The sequence below is a fragment of the Ovis canadensis genome, chromosome 6 (genome assembly GCF_042477335.2).
Source record: "Ovis canadensis isolate MfBH-ARS-UI-01 breed Bighorn chromosome 6, ARS-UI_OviCan_v2, whole genome shotgun sequence".
NCBI lineage: Eukaryota > Metazoa > Chordata > Mammalia > Artiodactyla > Bovidae > Ovis > Ovis canadensis.
Genome location: NC_091250.1, coordinates 41,453,632 through 41,470,496, shown reverse-complemented (window position 1 = coordinate 41,470,496; position 16,865 = coordinate 41,453,632). Strand labels below are relative to the sequence as shown.

At 40.3% G+C, this 16,865-nt stretch overlaps 1 protein-coding gene and 1 pseudogene across 1 annotated transcript in view; both read right to left on the bottom strand.

Moving 5' to 3' along the window:
- Positions 1-14,203, bottom strand: part of LOC138442391 (all-trans-retinol dehydrogenase [NAD(+)] ADH4-like) — a 40,179-nt gene extending 25,976 nt beyond the window's left edge. The window contains exons 1-4 of the mRNA XM_069593646.1: positions 14,023-14,203; positions 11,414-11,515; positions 10,323-10,464; positions 5,701-5,788 (exon numbers count right to left, since the gene is read on the bottom strand). Of these exons, the coding sequence (XP_069449747.1) occupies positions 5,701-5,788; positions 10,323-10,464; positions 11,414-11,515; positions 14,023-14,040 (350 nt within the window). The 5' untranslated portion in view covers positions 14,041-14,203. The remainder of the gene's footprint in view (positions 1-5,700; positions 5,789-10,322; positions 10,465-11,413; positions 11,516-14,022) is intronic.
- A 1,592-nt stretch (positions 14,204-15,795) lies between these two features.
- On the bottom strand, positions 15,796-16,450 carry LOC138442396 (male-enhanced antigen 1 pseudogene; annotated as a pseudogene).
- Positions 16,451-16,865: the final 415 nt, after the last annotated feature.

The following is a 16,865-nucleotide window of genomic DNA, read 5'->3' as shown; positions in this document are numbered from 1 at the left end:
TGCTAAGTCACTTCAGTGGTGTTCGACTCTGTGCGACCCCATAGACGGCAGCTCACCAGGCTCCCCTGTCACTGGGATTCTCCAGGGAGAACACTGGAGCGGGTTGCCATTTCCTTCTCCAATATAATGTGAGCCCTGTCAACAGCAAAGTTAAGGGTGACATACTGGATGAGATGGAAGACAGGAGACAAAGAGATAAAGAAAAGTAGGTTTCTCCAGTCTATCCCTGGGATCATATGTGCAGAGCAGCCAGAGGGGCTGAGGAACAGCCACACAAGCTGTTGTGTCTTCATGAAGCACCCACTGGGAGAAGTAATCAGTCTATGAGAGTTAATAAGCCCTTTTCTTATCAAGAAATACAAAGAATCAAGGAGGATCTAGGAGACTGTTTAGAGCACCTAGAAAAATATATTAGTGCTTTCAAGGATGTTACTCTGCTTTATGACCTTACTTGGAAGAATGTGATGTATATCTTGGGACAAACACTAACTCCTGCCTCAAAAACTCGAGTTTTGTGGAAAGCGGTTGCTTATGGAGATGAATGGCTTGGTAACAAACCAGTTGGGAAGATGGAGGACAAGATAGCCACCCTCCCCACTGAGAATCAGGTGGTTCCCACTATAGAATGAGATTGGGACTGTAACACAGCTAAAGGAAGATGGGATCAGAGTCATTTTGTCAGATGTGTTTTTGAAGGACTCAGGCGAACATGTGACTTTAAAATAAGTCTTTAAACTATGCCAAACTGCCAAACAGAAAACAGAACAGGAAGAGAAGGAAGCTCCTGGTGAATTCCTAGGTAGACTGATCCCAAAAATGAAGAGGGAAGAGTGATCTTAAAAGATAGATTTTTCACTCAATCGGCTCCAGATATCTGCTGTAAAGTATTAAAACAGGCATATGGGCCAAATCAGTCTTTAGATAATCCGTTGCCACAGGCTCAGACAGTCTATTATAGCAGGGAATATGAGGAAAAGAAAGGCAGAGAATAACAAAAGAATAGGCGGAAGCCCTTTTAATGGCTGTCTGAACCATTCTTAAACAGCCCGAGAAAAATTCCCAGAGGGACCCAGGTGAAAAGGGATAGGCTTGCTATTCCTGTGGAAAGGAGGGGCACCTCAAACAGGATTGCCCTCAGGCATCTAAGTCACTCCTGGCTCCATGTCTGGTCTGCAAGGGACCACACTGGAGGAGAGACTGCCCCAGAGATGTAGGTTTCAGGGGTCAGACTCCCAAGACAATCAGGACTGAAGGTGCCTGTGGGTCCCCACACGAGCTCCCGTCCTAATTACATCTGCGGAACTCTGAGTATTAATAACTGTGAGGGTGCCAATCTGTCGATTTCCTTTTGGACACTGGGGCAACTTACTCTGTGCTTACTGAAGCCCCTGGCCCTCTTTCTCCCAGGTCTGCTTCCATAATGGGACTGTCTGGACGAGCCAAATGTTATTATTTCAGTATGCATCTGGGACTCTGCTATTTTCACACGAGTTTCTGATGGTGCCAGAGTCTCCCTCACCCATTTTGGGAAGGGATATAATGAATAAGGTCCATGCCTCTGTTTTTGTGACTAGGGAGCCCTCCCTTTCTCTCCTTTTAATTGAACAAAATGTAAATCCGAGAGTGTTGGCTGATGGAAAGTCTGTGGGTCAAGCACAAAACGCTATTCCTGTAGCTGTCAAGCTCAAATACCCACACTTATTTTCACATAAAAAGCACTATCCACTGAAAGGTGAAGTTAGTTCAGTTCAGTTGGGAGGGTTAAAACCCATTATTGAGAATTTAAAGGAGCTGGGGCTATTAATTCCCTGTAACAATCCGTGCAACACTCCTATCATGGGTATAAAGAAGTCAAATGATAAATGGAGACTAGTTTAAGATTTACAAACAATAAATGAGGCTGCAGTTCCTTTACACCCCACAATGCCTAATCCTTATACTCTATTGTCTGAAATTCCTGAACGAGTCAAATATTTTTCAGTCATTGATTTGAAGTTTGCTTTCTGAGTTAAACCTATATTAAATCATCCTATACCTATGACTTTAAGACAATTGAGAGGATTTTTTGGAACTATAGGGTACTGCTGCATTTGGATTCCCAGTTATGGGGAACTTGCCTGGCCTTTGTATATGCTTATAACTGAAACTCAACAAGCCCAAACTGACAAACTGCTTTGGTCTCCAGATACTCAAAGGCTTTTAAGGCTCTTCAGATTGCTCTCCTGCAAGTTCCAGCTTTGAGCTTGCCCACAGGGTCAGAAATAAATTTGTCACTGAAAGAAAAGGTATGGCCTTGGGATTTTTGACACAACCCCGAAGGCCTCACCAGCAGCCTACAGGAGTATATTCTTAAACTCTAAGGTTAATATTTGGATGACAGACAGTTGGCTTCTTAAATATCAGTCATTGTTGTTAGAAGGACCAATAACTAACTTTAAAGTTTGTGGAAACTTAAATCCTGCCACTTTCCTTCCTGAAAAGGAAAACGAAACACCTGATCATGATTGTTCCCAATTTCTAACTTTATGCAGCTTGGGAAGATCTGATGGATACCCCATTAGACAGTCCTGACATGGAAATATTTACAGATGGCAGTTCTTTTGTTCTGGATGGGAAGTGTAAAGCAGGTTATGCCATGGTAATGGCTGAACAGATTTTAGAAGCAAAATCTCTCCCAGGGAATGAGTGCTTAGCTAGTGGAGATTGTGGTTCTGGCTCTCGAGTTAAGCAATGGGCAGTGAGTAAATATCTACACTGATTCTAAGTAGGCTTATTTGACTTTTCATGCTCATGATGCAAATTGGAAAGAAAGACAATTTAAAATAGCAACAGGAGAATCTATTAAGCACATTTCAGAGAGAGTGAGAGACTTTTAACTGCTATATATTGTCCTAAAGACAGAGAAGGCAATGGCAACCCACTCCAGTACTCTTGCCCAGAAAATCCCATGGATGGAGGAGCCTGGTGGGCTGCATGCAGTCCATGGGGTCACGAAGAGTCAGACACGACTGAGCAACTTTACTTTCACTTTTCACTTTCATGCATTGGAGAAGGAAATGGCAACCCACTCCAGCATTCTTGCCTAGAGAATCTCAGGGACGGTGGAGCCTGGTGGGCTGCCATATATGGGGTCGCACAGAGTCGGACACGACTGAAGCGACATAGCAGCAGCACAGCAGCATTGTCCTAAAGAAGTAGTAGCTGTTATGCATTGCAAAGGGCACAGCAGGGACAGGAGTAAAGGAGCCAAGGGTAATCAGCTGGCTGTCAAGTCAGAAAGGTGGCACTTAAGGAAACCCCTTCACTACAGAGGCCTTTGATCTGGACAGGTCCTGTGGATAAGGAAAACCACAACATACTGAGGAAGAATTAGAAAGATACGAGAAAAGAGGAGCAAAGGTTACTGATAAGGATGGTTACAGTCCAAAGATGGACAATCAGTAATTCCTGAAAATGCTCAATGGAAAAGTTTTCCTAAAGCCCTGGAATTAACTGATTATGTAACTCAGCTCTCAGCTTTTCAACATGCATTAAAGGACTCTGGGAGGTAACTCCTGACCCAGCCTCTGAGTCAAAAAAGCTTCTGTTTGAGCTAGGAACAGAGGTCCCGATAAAAGCATTGGGATCTGGGGGCCAATCCCTCAAGCCCCTCTGGGAAGGCCCTTACCAGGTTATTCTTTCTTCTCCCGTAGCTGTCAAAGTGCCAGGAATTGATTCGTGGGTGCACCACACTTGAGTTAAGAAGTGGCACCCTGACCAGAACTAAGTGATGTCATTTTATGCCTTTACTTTCTATGCTCTTATTCTGTACCTTTCAGATGGGCCTGATAACCTATGTGAGCCTGCTTCTGCTGACTCCGAATTTCTTGAGTCTGCTGTTTGATCCTCAAGATTATGCCTTCCTGTCCTGGGCTCACTCCCACACTGCATTCCACAATCTATGTAACTACTGGGTCTGTGGAGTGCCCCCCTCTTCATCAGTGGATGGCTTCCCGTGGTGGGAGTCCTTCCACTTCAGGGAAAGGACTTTCTCCAAATCTGTGACTACCTTCGACAACAACAATCATATGTGATACCTCATTAATCTGATGACATCTAACAATCCTAAAATTGACAGGTGCAACACTTTGTACCTTAACTATGGACATAATGTGACTTTTTGCTTATTGTTCTGTTTTTGCTGTTTGCTCCCTGCATCTGTAACTGTGTAGCTGGATTTCTTTCTAGTTGCATGGAGGTTTTTAAGTTACAAATGGTTGCTCAAACTCCTGTTGACTGCCGCAGCTTCCTCTAACTACTACTTGGGGCCCCTGGATCAGAGACCCTCAATATGAAGGTTAGGAGAATAGGCTGCCTCACCAATTTAGGGACAATGCCCCTTACCAGCTTGGAAGCAGTTACAGAATGAGAATGACTCCCCTTTCCCTAGGCAACATAATTCTCCTAAAAGAAAAGGCGGGAATGAGAGGGTGAAAGGCAGGAAGGCCAGGGGTCTCCAAATGGAGGAAACAGGCTGCAAGTGTCAGATTTTTAATCTCTCTCTTAAGTGGCAGAAGGAAACAACTACAAGTGTCAGATTTTTTTCCCCTTTCTCTATGCAAACTTAAAAGGAGATTTCTCTTACAATTCTGTGTTGCCATGACAACACCTGGCTCCACCTGAACTTAAGTTTTGTCAGACCTTGAGCAAACCAATGCATTTCTCTTGTGGAAATGTTTCTCTTAAGCTATGTTAATGAACTACGCATTTACCCTAGAGTCTGTCTTCAAGTAGGTTCCACCTAAAACTCAGAACCCAATATGTTTTACTCACACATTTGTTCTCCTAATCTATGTTAATGAAACCATATATTTGCTTGGAAACCTGCCTTTATTCAAGATTCATGGCAATCGTTTTATGGCCAGGGATGTCTCACATTGTGCCAATGTTATCTCAAAATGAATGTTGTGGGTGAGGGGCCTGGTACCACTCTGAGTTTTGAGACATTTCTTTACTCTAATTAGCAGCCTGCTAGAAACTATATAATATCCTGCTAAAGACTAGCGGGGGTTGGGGGGGAGGCACTCTGTCTGCCCTCTTCTGATACCTATGTCAGAAGCTTTCTCTCTTTTATACTTTAATAAAACTTTATTACACAAAAGCTCTGAGTGATCAAGCCTTGTCACTGGCCCCAGACTAAATTCCTCTCCTCTGGAGGCCAAGAATCCCAGTCTTTCATGGTTTAGCAACTACCTTGAGTAGCAATTATTTTCAATTTGGCACTTATCATTTTCTTTACTATATTCACATAAACCATAAACAATACGGTATATGGTATTGTTATTGTATATGACTAAATGTATGTCATAAACGTGCTTCTTTCCCTTACCATTATATGTGTGAGATTATTCTGGGTTGAAACATTCAGAGCAAGTTTAGCCATTCTCACTTTTATATGGTAATTCCATTGTGTTACTACACAATGATTGTTAATATGTTCTCCTATTGATAGGCATTTACCCTATTTTCAATTTCTAGTTATTACAATGTGGCAGTGATCATAATAGTGCATGTCCATTTGTGCGATTTTGCAATGGTTTCTTATACACACCAAGAATTAATGGGTACAGAATATGAACATTTTAAACTCCATTTAGGTATGCCAATGTATTGCTCAAAATATTTGTACCAGCTATCTTACTAATAGCTTATAGAGCTTACTTGATTTTTCCACAAAAATTTGTGCGTGGACTCAGACAGAACTTGCATTTTCCACATTGAGGTACGCCGAGTGGAATTACTTTGTCACCTAGAAAAAAAAGGCCATGTGTTGAATGATGCATAGTTGTTACTTATAAATAGTTTTCACCAGGTGAATTGGTGGAAAACACTATTCTTTATTGTATATATCTTATATTCGGTAGGAAGTATAGGCAGCTACAATACTTTGTTAACCTACAAGATTGCTGATTCTCCCAAGTACTGCATATGCTATCTTTTTCCTTCTTTTTTCCTGGGCTGGACAGTCAAGCAACACATCTGTATTGATACCATCAGGTGCAGAATCCTGTCTGGCACTCTGTTGTCCTTGAAACACTCTGCATCATGACTATTACTTACTATATCATGCCTATTATTTGTTACATTTGTGAACACCTTAATTATAGGAGATGTGGGCAATAGGCTTGATATGGAGAGTAAATTATATATCATCTCCATGTTTCACCATAGTTCACTCAAATTCTACATTTTTCTGCTTTTTATTCAATTTGAATTTAACAAAGACTTCTAGCCTCTGATGACTAAAGTCCAATAATGATAATTGACATTTGTTCAACCTTTAGTATGTGTCAGTTACCATTCTAACTGCTTGCATATATTATCTCTTTAATTCTCAGAACAACTCTTTGAGATGGGTACTATTTTATCCCCATTTTAGAAAATGGAAATCTAAATTGAGTCACATAAAAGTGACTTAGCTGACTAAGGTTACACAGCCAGTAAGTGACAGAGCTGTGCCTTAATTGGCTGGACTTCTTTGTAGATTCCAAATTTTGAAGAGCAATTTGCTTCTATAATCTTGTTTGGAATAGAAATGTGACGAGTCATTAAAGCCCCTGGCGCGTCACAGCTCTCAGGTCTTGGACAGACCGTGTTATAGCTCTTAGACAAATCAGTGTTATAGCTCCGTGTTACAGCTCTATTTTATTTAGAAAATAGCAGGAAAATCCATCCTCGAGGCATTAGGGCACCTTGACCCAAAGACATGGAAGAGAAGAGTGCCCCAGTACGCAACAGAGAGAGAAACCCCTGGCCCTTTGGCTCCTCTTTTTATACATCTTTTCCTCTCCCCTGGGCCTGCCCTATGTAAACTGGCCTAGCCAGGAGTGCTGTTTGTTCTACCTGAGGTCCTCACTGTGGCCCTAGGACCTTCCTTTCTTCTATTTTCACGGGCTTTTCCTTTCCTTGTCTTTGGGCCACTGCCATTTTGGATTCCTGTTTAAAATGGACTGGAATGGGTGAATTTAACTCAGATGACCATTTTATCTACTACTGCAGGCAAGAATCCCTCAGAAGAAATGGAGTAGCCATCATGGTCAATAAAAGAGTCCAAAACGCAGTACTTTGATGCAATCTCAAAAACGACAGAATGATCTCTGTTCGTTTCAAAGGCAAACCATTCAATATCACGGTAATCCAAGTCTATGCCCCAACAAGTAACGCTGAAGAAGCTGAAGGTGAACGGTTCTATGAAGACCTACAAGACCTTTTAGAACTAACACCCAAAAAAGATGTCCTTTTCATTATAGGGGACTGGAATGCAAAAGTAGGAAGTCAAGAAACACCTGGAGTAACAGGCAAATTTGGCCTTGGAATATGGAATGAAGCAGGGCAAAGACTAATAGAGTTTTGCCAAGAAACTACACTGGTCATAGCAAACACCCCCATCCAACAACACAAGAGAAGACTCTACACATGGACATCACCAGATGGTCAACACCGAAATCAGACTGATTCTATTCTTTGCAGCCAAAGATGGAGAAGCTCTATACAGTCAACAAAAACAAGACTGGGAGCTGACTGTGGCCCAGATCATGAACTCCTTATTGCCAAATTCAGACTTAAATTGAAGAAAGTAGAGAAAACCGCTAGACCATTCAGATATGACCTAAATCAAATCCCTTATGATTATACAGTAGAAGTGAGAAATAGATTTAAGGGCCTAGATCTGATAGATAGAGTGCCTGATGAACTATGGAATGAGGTTCATGACATTGCACAGGAGACAGGGAGCAAGACCATCCCCATGGAAAAGAAATGCAAAAAAGCAAAATGGCTGTCTGGGGAGGCCTTACAAATAGCTGTGAAAAGAAGAGAAGCAAAAAGCCAAGGAGAAAAGGAAAGATATACGCATCTGAATGCAGAGTTCCAAAGAATAGCAAGAAAAGGAAAGAAAGCCTTCCTAAGCGATTGATCCAAAGAAATAGAGGAAAACAACAGAATGGGAAAGACTAGAGATCTCTTCAAGAAAATTAGAGATACCAAGGGAACATTTCATGCAAAGATGGGCTTGATAAAGGACAGAAATGGTATGGACCTAACAGAAGCAGCAGATATTAAGAAGAGGTGGCAAGAATACACAGAAGAACTGTACAAAAAAGATCTTCATGACCCAGATAATCACGATGGTGTGATCACTCATCTAGAGCCAGACATCCTGGAATGTGAAGTCAAGTGGGCCTTAGAAAGCATCACTATGAACAAAGCTAGTGGAGGTGATGGAATTCCAGTAGAGCTATTTCAAATCCTAAAAGATGATGCTGTGAAATTGCTGCACTCAGTATGCCAGGAAATTTGGGAAACTCAGCAGTGGCCACAGGACTGGAAAAGGTCAGTTTATATTCCAATCCCAAAGATGGGCAATGCCAAAGAATGCTCAAACTACCTCACAGTTGCACTCATCTCACATGCTAGCAAAGTAATGCTCAAAATTCTCTAAGCCAGCTTCAACAATATGTGATCTGTGAACTTCCTGATGTTCAAGCTGGTTTTAGAAAAGGCAGAGGAACCAGAGATCAAATTGCCAACATCTGCTGGATCATGGAAAAAGCAAGAGAGTTCCAGAAAAACATCTATTTCTGCTCTATTGACTATGCCAAAGCCGTTGACTGTGTGGATCCTAATAAACTGGAAAATTCTGAAAGACATGGGAATACCAGGCCACCTGACCTGCCTCTTGAGAAATCTGTATGCAGATCAGGAAGCAACAGTTAGAACTGGACATGGAACAACAGACTGGCTCCAAATACAAAAAGGAGTGCATCAAGGCTGTATATTGTCACCCTGCTTATTTTACTTCTATGCAGAGTACATCATGAGAAATGCTGGACTGGAAGAAACACCAGCTGGAATCAAGATTGCTGGGAGGAATATCAATAACCTAGATATGCAGATGACACCACCCTTATGGCAGAAAGTGAAGAGGAACTAAAAAGCCTCTTGATGAAAGTGAAAGTGGAGAGTGAAAAAGTTGGCTGAAAGCTCAACATTCAGAACACGAAGATCATGGAATCCGGTCCCATCACTCCATGGGAAATAGATGGGGAAACAGTGGAAACAGTGGCTGACTTTATTTTTGGGGGCTCCAAAATCACTGCAGATTGTGACTGCAGACATGAAATTAAAAGACGCTTACTCCTTGGAAGAAAAATTATGACCAACCTAGACAGCATATTCAAAAGCAGAGATATTACTTTGCCAACTAAGGTCCGTCTAGTCAAGGCTATGGTGTTTCCAGTGGTCATGTATGGATGTGAGAGTTGGACTGTGAAGAAGGCTGAGCACCGAAGAATTGATGCTTTTGAACTGTGGTGTTGGAGAAGACTCTTGAGAGTCCCTTGGACTGCAAGGAGATCCAACCAGTCCATTCTGAAGGAGATCAGCCCTGAGATTTCTTTGGAAAGAATGATGCTAAAGCTGAAACTCCAGTACTTTGGCCACCTCATGCCAAGAGTTGACTCATTGGAAAAGACTCCGATGCTGGAAGGGACTGGGGGCAGGAGGAAAAGGGGACGACAGAGGATTAGGTGGCTGGGTGGCATCACTGACTCAATGAATGTGAGTCTGAGTGAACTCCGGGAGTTGGTGATGGACAGGGAGGTCTGGCGTGCTGCAATTCATGGGGTCGCAAAGAGTCGGACACCACTGAGCGACTGAACTGAACTGAACTGAACAGGAAGATACTAATATACCTCTCAATTTGAAGCATCTTCATTAAAGAAGGAAAGAAGGGTATGGTTCATCCTAGATAAGTGACAATTGCAAAGCTCATATTCCAGTATTTGGTGGATCTGTTACAACATCTAAAGTAAATAATTTCAGCTATTGGCATGCTTTGTATATATTTATCTTACAAGTTCCCTAGAAAACATTTCAACTAACTTTGCATATATTTCCCACTTAAGCTACCTAAGGGTCTTCATTCTTTCTGTATTAAAATAGTTCTGTTTTATTTAGAGGAGGTTAATGTAAATTGTCATCTGTGCCCCCATGGAGGCTTCAGTGTAAGCTCACTTTGTAGCTTTGCTTCGTAGGACAACTTCTCAGTGCTGGATGTAAATAAAGTGACTGTGTTTTCCAGATTTCATTAGACAGTTCTGACTGCAGATATTCTGCCTCATTACTAGATTGTGATAGATTGTGTGTCTTAGTTTTGCTTTGGAAAAGATGATCCCCTTGTGTAAGTAGAGATTGATTATAGCATGTAAAGGCAATAGTGCCGCAGAAGCTATCTCTGAAATACCCTGATGTTTCCATTTAGTTGGAATCAGAAAGTAAAATACCTGGTTTGAAGTTGGTCACTCCTGGCCCAACACTTTCCACAATTCCTGCACCCTCATGGCCAAGGATCACTGGGAAAAACCCCCCCTCAAATTGAGGATGGAGGATATGGGCATCAGAATGGCACAGGGCGGTGGCAATTATCTGCAAAGCAATCACAGACTTGAGTCCTGTTTCTGTAATTATATCATTAGGGTGGTTTGGATGATTTTAGGCCAAGGACACCTTGAAACTTAACAACACTCACTGAGGTCAGTAAAAGAACTGCATTTTGAAAAATAAAAGGAACAGTTAAAAATATATTAGGATATATTCTTTCCTCTTAATACATCTTTGTTTTCTTCCTTTTGCTGTCCCTGAAAAATGACACAGAGAATTGGCAGTCACTGTCTCTAGGACAGGAGAAATCAAAGGTAATAAAATCTATTAGAGGGAGTGCAGGGAACACAGGCTTCCAGGGCTTGTTCAGATTTTATTAAAACTGAATGAAATACAAGTGAGGTAATAAACTTTTACAGTTAAAAGAGCTGTATCAAATAAAGGATTATCTTAATTAATTAGAAAGTATCCCTGTATTATTCTTCAAGATTCTGTTCATGATGATATCTCATTCATTCTCAGGCAAAAACTTACTGTGGTGATCCTGAGGAAAAATATAAGCCAGGTCAACTGTAGGGAAAATAGAGAAATTGGCCCACCCTGTCACTTATGATCCCTCTCTGCTCAGTACCATCTCCTCCCTGCCCTCTCGCTTCTGTTCCCTCCTGTGAGCACCCAAGACCCTTAGCACTTCAGATCTTTTCTTATTTTGAACCAAACTCTCAATCTTCCTTTTAAAACATTTGTCAATAACTGGCAACTGGAAAACAAAAGAAAACCTACCTAATTCTAATCTAATGTAAATTCCTGTGTCTGATTCTTATAATTTATCCCTCCTGGGAATAAGTACCTGTTTTTGATGTGAGCCTAAAAACGTAATCCCCCACAGTGGGAAACTCCTGAGACTCAGTCAAACCACATAGGTCTGACCTGACCAAAGCCAAGTCAGCATTTGGTGTCTTGTTTATCCTGCCCTGGGAGAGTCCACACTTACCTGAATTCGAACTTCATGATCCTTGGGGGGAGCTACTTCAACCTCTTCAATGCTGAGGGGCTTGTTTGCTTCCCAGGCGATAGCTGCTTTGCATTTAATAATCTGAGAAAGAGAGAGAAAGGAGGAAAGGGGGAGGAGGAAAGAACAGAAGGGAGGAAGAGAGAGGGAAAGAAAAATATCGTGGAAAAAAGTGAAAGAACATGTTGATACCATTATTTCATGAAAGAGAGTTTTGGGGTTTGTGGCTGGATGTTATACATAGTTATTGTAAAGACAAGCGACCTTAATTGACAATAGGAAGTCAAAGTCTACATTATAGTCATTGCACTTTTAATTTTTGAAAAGAACAGGTGTATTAAAGTTTACCTTAATGTAAGGCCTTGATTTTTTTTCCCTCTCCAGAACAGAGAGGATAAATTTATAGGATTTGGAGAGAGTAGATGGCCAATATGTATTTTATGATTGAGCGATTGATTTATCAGCTCTGCATTACCTGAATCCTTATTGCTAGAGCAGATGTGTTTTACAACTTTGCTACTCAAAATGTGAACCTCCTTGACACCAGCAACATCACTTGGGAATTTGCTAGAGCTATAAGCCCTGTCCAAAATCTACTGAATCAAAACCTGCCTTTTTTTGATTCATATGCACAAAAAAGTTTAAGAAATAAGGCTTACATAATTATTAAATTTATCAGGGAAATGTACATTAAAGATTTTGTCCCTTTGAAATCTGGATAAAAATATATGAAAAGAAATTAAGTATTAAAGATTCTATAATCTATAATTTTAGCCCCTTAAAATTTTATTTTTACTTTTAAATATAAGTAATATTGAAGGAAAGTAGAAAAAAATAGACCTATAGTTCATTCTAATGCTACTGTGTTTACTTTTGGTATGATATTCCTAGTCTTTGTTCCCATGAACACGTATTTTTGATACTTGTTATGCAATTTGAACTGTGTTTTCAATATCATTAGTTTTATTATAAATGAAACATAGAAATGCAAATAAGAAAAAAAACAAAATCCATCTGTAACTTTGTCTTCTACTTTATGATTTTGAAGTAGATCCTTTGAGCTTTTTCACTTGGGACAAAATTGTATGTAATATTTTATAATCTCCTTTTTTCTACTTATTAATATACAATGAATATTTTCCATATTCTTTTCTAACATTTTAACAACTATAAATTTTATGATTATGGTGCAGGTACTGAAATCTCTCTTTTTTTGGCCACTATAAATAGTATTTGATTGAACACCCTTGTAGTAAGCATTTTGGCAAATTCAATTATTTTCTAGAGTAAATTCCTAGCATGGAGGTCACTCATATCCTTTTGATCATCTTTATTTTTTTTCTTTAGATTTGTTAAAATATGATTGATATACAGCCCTGTGTAAGTTCAAGGGGTATATAGGATAATGATCTGACATACATACATGATGAAATGATTACTACAGTGGGGTTAGTGAACCTCCATCATCTCACATAGACATAAAATTAAAGGAAGAAATAAAATATTTTCTGTGATAACTCTTAGGATTTACCTTAACAGCTTTTAAGTATAACATACAGCAGTGTTGATTATATTTACCGTGTTGTACATTATATCTCTACTACATACTTATAACTGGAGGTTTGGAAGTTTGTACCTTTTGACTAACTTCATGCAATTCTTCCTCTCCATCCCCCTCTCAACCCCCATGCCCCTTACCCCAGCCCTACTTCTGGTGACCACAAACCCGACCTCTTTTTCTACTTGTTTTTGAAATATAATTGGTCTCTGCTTTTTTAATATGCTGTCTAGATTGGTCACAGCTTTTCTTTCAAGGAGCAAGCATCTTTTAATTTCTTGGCTGCAGTCACCAACTGCAGTAATTTTGGAGCCTAAGAAAATAAAGTCTCTCACTGTTTCCATTGTTTGCCCATCTATTTGCCATGAAATGATGGGCTCGGATGCCATGATCTTAGTTTTCTGAATGTTGAGTTTTAAAATCATTGGAAGGAATGATGCTGAAGCTGAAACTCCAATACTTTGGCCATCTGATGCAAAGAACTAACTCATTGGAAAAGACCCTGATGCTGGGAAAGATTGAAAGTGGGAGGAGAAGGAGATGACAGAGGTTGAGATGGTTGGATAGCATCACTGACTCAATGGACATAGTTTGAGTAAGCTCTGGGAGTTGGTGATGGACAGGGAAGCCTGGTGTGCTGCAGTCCACGGGGTCACAAATAGTCGGACACAACTGAGCGACAGAACTGAACTGAACATTCATTGTGTGTGTGTGTGTGTGTGTGTGTGTATACATCACGTCTTCTTTATCCATACATCTCGATGGTGACTTAGCTTCTTTTACTGGCTAGCCATGTGGCATGCAGAATCTTAGTTCCCTGACCAGGAACAAGCCCGTGCCCCTGCAGTGGAAGCTCAGAGTCCTAACCACTGGACCTCCAGGGAATTCCCTGGGACTTAACTTTTGATCAGCTTTAAATTGCTGCTTTCTGAGAGCAATACCCAAGGAAACTTTTTTTAGCAGATGTACAAAGAGACGTGCACACACACAAAACCCCAAAAGAATTGATCAAATAAATGGTATATTTACTTACTTTTCCCTTGGTGCCCATTTTCTTTGGGAAATTTGCCTCGGAAGTTTCTCTCTGATTTAAGAAGCTCTTCTACTTCTATCCAGGGTGCTCCGTGTCCTGTAATGAACTGACTTTGAATAAATACCATTTCAGCTCTTGTGTTCTCCAATCATTTTCTCTCCTTTTTTGTTTGCTGTAATCTGAAACTTTGCCCATCTCTTCACGTCATTATTTGTGCTATCTTGTTTCAGCTGCAAACCCTCATTTCTTCCAGATGTTATTGGGAGATTTTCATTTACTTGTTTTTTTCTTCCTTAATTGCAAAATATAAGATAACATAGAAAAGTTCATTAAACTTATTGGATAAGTCAACAGATAATTATAAAGGTCATTAAAACTATTAGATGTTATCATATAATTATAAAATTAACAGATATCTCCAGTGCCTCAGAATCCCTCCTATATCCATCCTTCTCTTTCACAATCCTAGTAATAATTTCCTTGTATTTCTTTTATGATTTATGCTTCTCTATACAATATAGTTTAGTTTTACAGATTGGAAGTTATATGGATAGAATCATAGGGCATGTGTTCTTTCATGGCTTTTTTCCCCCTCTCAACTATTTTTGTGAGATTTAGCCACATTGCCTGTAGCTATACTTTATTTTAATTATTGTAGAGTATTCCATTATATGAATACTGTAGAGTATTCGATTATATGAATTGACCACAATTTTTTTCATCCATTTTCTGTTTTATAGTGAATCAGGATTGCTTAAAAATTCCTTTCATGTACTCTTGTTGTGTTTGTGCTTGAGTTTCCTTAGGGAAAGTTCAGGGCTTTTATGCAACCAACATACCCTATTAAGGCAAAGCCAATTGTTAAAATATTGAAATACTTTTCATCCTGTTGGTAAAAAGTCATAGTATTCTACTATCTTCTCCAGAGAGATAGTAGAACTATCTTTATATTAGTTAAATATCTTTATATTAGTTAAAACTTTAACTAATATTTTATTATTGACTAAGTTTTTCTATTTCAATTTTTAGAAGTATGATTTATACTCTTCGTTTCTACTTTCTCACTACTCATGGTTTCACTTCTCCACTTTCTGGTTTCCATCTCTATATTTTAATTGAAAATTCTTTGGAAAATTGTCAATGACCTCATTTTTTTTAAAGTGACCTTTAAAAATTTCTTTCTAGTGTTTGATTTTTCTAGCATTTCTTATTTTATTTTTAAGACTTCTTTCTCTTTAATCCAAACTTTGCCAGGAGTTTCTGTTTGCTCTTAGATGTTTCTGTTTTTTCTTTAGATGTTTCTATTTTAATAGTGTTCACAGAATAATTTCATCTTCTTTCTTGACTCCAGGCTCCTTTCTCTAGCTTGCCTGTTTTGGCACTAGCATCTCCATTCTCCTGAAACTCCACTTGACCTTGCTTTCTGCATTGTTTACAAGCTTTATGTATTCTATGTCTCGTGTGCCTTTCATTTCTTTCTTTCTGTTTTTATTATTACATTTAGATAAGATAGATAAGAGTAATCTAACTTATTGCTTATGTCATCACAATAGCCTTTTTTTAAAAACTGATTTTCCTATGCAGAGCTCCCTCTACCAGTCTGTGTTTCAAAATGTTGTAAGATGAGTATTCTCTCTCTCTCTCTCTCTCTCTCTTTTTTTTTTTTTCAGCTGCGTACATAGGGTTCTTTATTCTCCACGGAATGACACATGCTAAGGTGGGTTGGGCTTGGGCCGACATCCCCATATGTACAGAACTGATATAAAGTCTGAGAAGAAGTCTGATTTGCCTTGATGTGGAGGGGAGCTGGGGAGGATGGAGATGGATGTGACAATCAGGATGTGTTCAGTCCTGTGCTGGTTCTGGCCTGGAATGTAGGGAGTTATGGCAGCTCTCAGGGTGGTCACTTCCAGGCAGGGGTGGCCTGCCGGGCTTGGAGAGCCTTCTGTACCACATCTTCCCACTGGGCATCTGATATCTCATGAGCCCAGGCAGGAACCCCTGGCGCAGGCAGGTTTATGCCAGCCATCGTCCTTTTCACCAGCTCTACATGTTCTGGGTCCATGGGAATAGAGCTGTGGTTGTTCAATGCTGTAGCTCCCTGCTTATCTTCGTCCTCACTTTCTAGTGGTGGGTCTGGCAAATGAAGCCCCAGGGCCTGGATATGATCTTGAATATCAGCAACTACATCTTCTCCATCCCCCATTGGTGCCAGTTCCACCTCCTCTTACTCAGGATCTTGGTTCAGAGGCTGGTAGGAGTAGCCAGCTGGTCCTGCCGCCCTTTCCTCTTGTTCTTCCTCTGGTTCCTCACTGCTCCAATCCCCAGTGCCTTCCATGGGACCCCAATGTGGCCCCAGTTCCTCAGTCTGATTGGGGAAGATACATTCAGGACCCACGGTGTCTCCCCCTAGAACTACTGCTTCCATTGGGCAGGGGCAGCTCAGAGCCCATGACCCAACCCTAAATGAGTATTTTCAACAATTTTTATTATATCATTCTCTTGGTCTAACACCATCAAGAACTCTCTAATCCCTACTGAATTCTCATTCTGGCATTCAAGACTATTTATCTACAACCCAGGCTGTGTTTCAAAACTTATCTTCCAGCCTTCCTCCAATGTACTGTGTGCCTGCCTTCCTGCCTCCATGATTTTATCTAAACTGGTTCCCCTGATTAGAACCAACCTACTGCTGCCAGTTCTGCCTCCTAAACCAACATATTCTTTTTTAAAAAGATTTATTTATTTTTGCTTGCACTGGGTCTTCCTTGCTGTGTGCCAGCTTTCTCTAGTTGTGGTGGAGTGGGGGAGCTATGCTTTAGTTGTGGTTGTGTGCTTCTCAT